Genomic DNA, 4,137 nt, shown 5'->3' on the forward strand with positions numbered 1-4,137 from the left:
CTGCCACACAATTTGTCTTATTCAATGGCTCACTGGAGCTTGGGGACACTTGAAGGTCTGAGCTTCCCCAAGCTTGCTCTTCATGATGATACTGAATATGCTCTGTGTACCCATATGCCAGGCCCAGACTCTGAATTCTAGGGCCATTTTCCTCATGCTTGTTAAGAATAACTTGGACATGAAATGAAATGGATTGGGATGAAAGCTGGCTTCTGAAATTTAACTTCACTGCTCCCATTGTCTTTCTTCTCTTCTGCTCACATTTATCTTCATTCCCAAATTTTTTTTCCAGTGGAAAATGTATCAGGAGTTGGGGTTTTCTTGACAAAAATTGCAACACAATCCTGATGAAAATTACCCCTAAAATTACTAAGCTCTTCTGATAAAAGTTAACCACTTGTTTTTTTCCTTTTCAGGTGCGAGAACTAGAAGGAGAGTTAGATGTAGAACAGAAAAAGTATGCGGAGACTCAGAAGGGTATTCGCAAATATGAACGCAAGATCAAGGAATTGACTTACCAGGTACATCTGCTACTTCAACTTTGTCTCATCAATTCCTCCTATCTATTAACAGCACGTCCACTCACTTGCTGTTGCATCATCTTGATCAAAGGGAAGACTTGGTATATGGACTAATTTTGCTTGCTCACATTACACATCTGTGTACTATATCCATGCATAGTGCCCAAGGGAGGAACAGATGGGAAAAGAGAGAAAAAGTAAAAGCACTAACAAAGAATGGAAGAAAAGAACTAATGAGTTTCACAAGGCACCTTCTGCTAAGCCAGGAGACAGACATGGGGGTGCTCCTAGAGAAAAGAGGGAGAGTAGAAAACTGCATGTTTTCTGGAAAGTGAAGTGGTTAAGTGGTTAAGTCTCAGCATGTGAAGAGCAGGATTGAGAATGCACTGAAACTAAGCCAATTGACCCCTGATGATGGCTTTTTCAGACTGAAGAGGACAGAAAGAACCTGGCACGAATGCAGGAGCTGATTGACAAGCTGCAGAGCAAAGTCAAGAGCTATAAGCGCCAGTTTGAGGAGGCAGTGAGTACAACTCTGCATGGCCCAGCCATTGCCCAAGGTGGGAGGAATCAGGCTCTGCTCATGGACCTCTTTGGGCCTGCAAGGATCATTAATGATACCACTTTCAATCATCAGATGGTCTTTAATGTGTCCATTCTTAGCTGTTCAGATAAGACAGCATTCAGCACAAGTCATCTTAAGCTGTATGTCCACAAGCCCATCCATTGATGTTCAGATGGTACAGTTATGTTTCATAGGCCTGGCAGAGCCCATGTTTGGTACAGTGACCTCCTCTCTGGACATCACATAGGGCAGACTGTATGTTTTGCTTCTGTCTACATTCATTTCCAACTTCCACTCCTAGGAGCAGCAGGCCAACTCCAATCTGGTGAAATACCGGAAGGTGCAACATGAGCTAGACGATGCCGAGGAGAGAGCCGATATTGCCGAGACGCAAGTGAACAAGCTGCGGACTCGCACTAGGGAGGTTGTAACAATGAAGGTAAGAGCAGATCTGGAAAGAAGCTAGAGGAAGATGGGGTTCATCCTGTGGATGCAAAGGAAAAAGCTAGTGGCCCAAAAATGACTTTGAACCAATACAGTACTGAACTTTTTTGAAAGATAGGCCAGTAAGTCCCACATTTGCAGGATGCAGATATGTGTTGTAGTCACTTTTAAGAGCAGCAACTGCATCCAAGGGCTATAAATTAATCTTGGTCAAAGCATGTGGGAGGGTTACAGAAGCTTAGGAAGCGGTTGCACATTGGAGCTGATCAAGTCTGTATGTTTTTCTTAGTAATATGAAGAATGAAGCTGCAAAGCAACTCCTCGCCCTTCATGCCTGCCTGCATATGGATGTAAATGGCTGCAACAGCTGTTGTCATCTCTGTAGTTAGTAAATAAAGTTTAGTGTTCAAGACCGGAAGGCTCTGACCCTTTTGTAAGTATTGGAGAAGATGTGACGATTTGGTCATGAAGGTTCTCTCTTGTCAGACAAGAGGAAATCCAATGGTTGGGGTCTCTTCCACTCGCAGACTGGTCGAGGTTTCAAATTTGAGGATGGAAAAAGCAAATGAGAGATATTCCCTATTTTGTAAATACTACATCTGAGATCCAGTTACATGTCCCCAACTCAAAACGAGTATGAGCACACACAGACATACAGTGAACCATCAAAGACAGAAAAGAGAAGGCAGGGAAAATATTATTGCCAAGGATCCACCTAATCCAGTGGTTCTCAACCTGGGGGTAGAACGACCCTTTCACAGGGGTCGCCTAAAACTCTCTGCATCAGTGTTCTCCATCTGTAAAATGGATAAATGTTAGGGTTGGGGGTCACCACAACATGAGGAACTGTATTAAAGGGTCGCAGCATTAGGAAGTTGAGAACCACTGAACTAATCCCTATCTAATTCTAAATGCCAGCATGAGACTGATCAACAAGTACAATAAGAGACATTTGAAAGAATATACCTTCATATTAACAATTTAAAAATGATTAGAAAAAGAAAATTCAGAGCCTTGATATCCATCAAAGAATGAACTTTTGTGGTTCACCTAGTATTTGATTCCACCTTGGACGAAGGACATGCACCGATAGGGTATTCAGTAATTCAGCTGAATGACGACTGGTTTCTTGGATGCTTCACAGGAAGACCTGTTAAATGCTGGGTGTAGAGCCTGGGCAGGGGGCTTTCTTGACTTTACACCACTGAAGGAGTGTTAGTGGCTGACATACTTAGATTTCTCATCTGCATGACCCTGAAGGAACCACCACAGGCAGCAGAGTGGAGTACTTCTGCAGGTAGGGGAACCTTGAAGCTCTAACAGCAGCTTAATTTATTGTCTAAGACGTTCGTGGCTGGATTCAACAGGTTGTGGTGGGTTTCACAGCCCAGAAAACCCGCCACAAGCAGCTTAATTGTTCATGGATCTGGATGACCTGCCAATAGTGAAGCAGTCCTGCATCCTCATTACAGCAGGATTTCCCCCAAGTACTTCCCCTCCCTAGTGAAAGTCAGAGGCCTCTGCAAGTTGTATATCATTGGATGCCCTGCCCTACCCTGCCGGAGACATTCTAAATCCAGAAAGCAAATCCAAGCTATGACAGTCAAGAGTCTTCTGTGCTATCCCAGTTCGCCAACGCATTTTTCATTTGGTTGGCATACCAAAAAAGAGGTTGTACGCCTGCATGCATTTGTTCTGCAACACTGAACTTCATGGCTGAAGAAACAAAATTTGAACACAAGGATCATTGCCTATTGAAATTTAGCAACGTGATGTTTTTATTGTGATATGGCTATCACACTCCTTACTTATGCAGTTTTCAATAACGAGACAGAGCCAGTTGCTTACTATAAATGAAGTTTACTAACTACAAGATCGAGAAGGGGAACTGGGATGCAAAACAAGAAAATATCTTTCTAAATGGCTAGCTTCATTAGCTAGCTCTTAGCTTGACTATCACATAGCTAATAAGCTTACTACACACACTGAACACGTGCAGAGAGCAACAAAGAATATATAGCCATTGTCTACCATATGGCTACCAATCTTGATCCTCCTTGATCTGAGATTGCAAATGCCTTAGCAGACTAGGTGCTTGGGAACAGCAGCAGCAGCAGCAGCAGGCCATTGCTTTCACATCCTGCATGTGAGCTCCCAAAGGTATCTGGTAGGCCACTGTGTGTAGCAGAGTGCTGGACTAGATGGACTCTGGTCTGATCCAGCAGGCTCTTTCTTATGTTCTTATGACACCACAGATTGTTCTTATGACACCACAGGCCCTGTTTGATACAATAACGTTTTCATTTTCCTCCCTTATGAGTTTCTATTGCTTCAGAGTGAGGAGGTCCGTTCTGCATGTGTTTTGCTCTCTCTAGTGTTCAATTTGATATTGCATCTTGCAGATGTAAGTTTTTACTATAGACATAAAGCGATGTCACATTGAATCAACCACAAGTGGGGGCAAGATGTGTGGGACACCCCTCCCCCCAAAAAAGCAACAGCAACAGACAAAGATGGAAAATGAGTGTGTGTAGCTCTCCAATACGAGAGGCAACAACTCAGTCGCTACAGTTTGGTGACCAAAAGAATGACATTTTTCCAAGCATA

General features: G+C 43.3%; 1 protein-coding gene across 2 annotated transcripts in view; it reads left to right on the plus strand.

Moving 5' to 3' along the window:
* The window catches only part of MYH7B (myosin heavy chain 7B), a 61,052-nt gene extending 59,110 nt beyond the window's left edge, over positions 1-1,942 (plus strand). For both annotated transcript variants that reach the window (XM_048496764.1, XM_048496765.1), the window contains 4 exons: positions 417-521; positions 949-1,044; positions 1,388-1,525; positions 1,820-1,942. In XM_048496764.1, the coding sequence (XP_048352721.1) occupies positions 417-521; positions 949-1,044; positions 1,388-1,525; positions 1,820-1,822 (342 nt within the window). In that variant the 3' untranslated portion in view covers positions 1,823-1,942. The remainder of the gene's footprint in view (positions 1-416; positions 522-948; positions 1,045-1,387; positions 1,526-1,819) is intronic.
* The last annotated feature ends 2,195 nt before the right edge of the window (positions 1,943-4,137 follow it).

Source organism: Sphaerodactylus townsendi, linkage group LG05 (genome assembly GCF_021028975.2).
Source record: "Sphaerodactylus townsendi isolate TG3544 linkage group LG05, MPM_Stown_v2.3, whole genome shotgun sequence".
NCBI classification, from domain to species: Eukaryota; Metazoa; Chordata; class Lepidosauria; order Squamata; family Sphaerodactylidae; genus Sphaerodactylus; species Sphaerodactylus townsendi.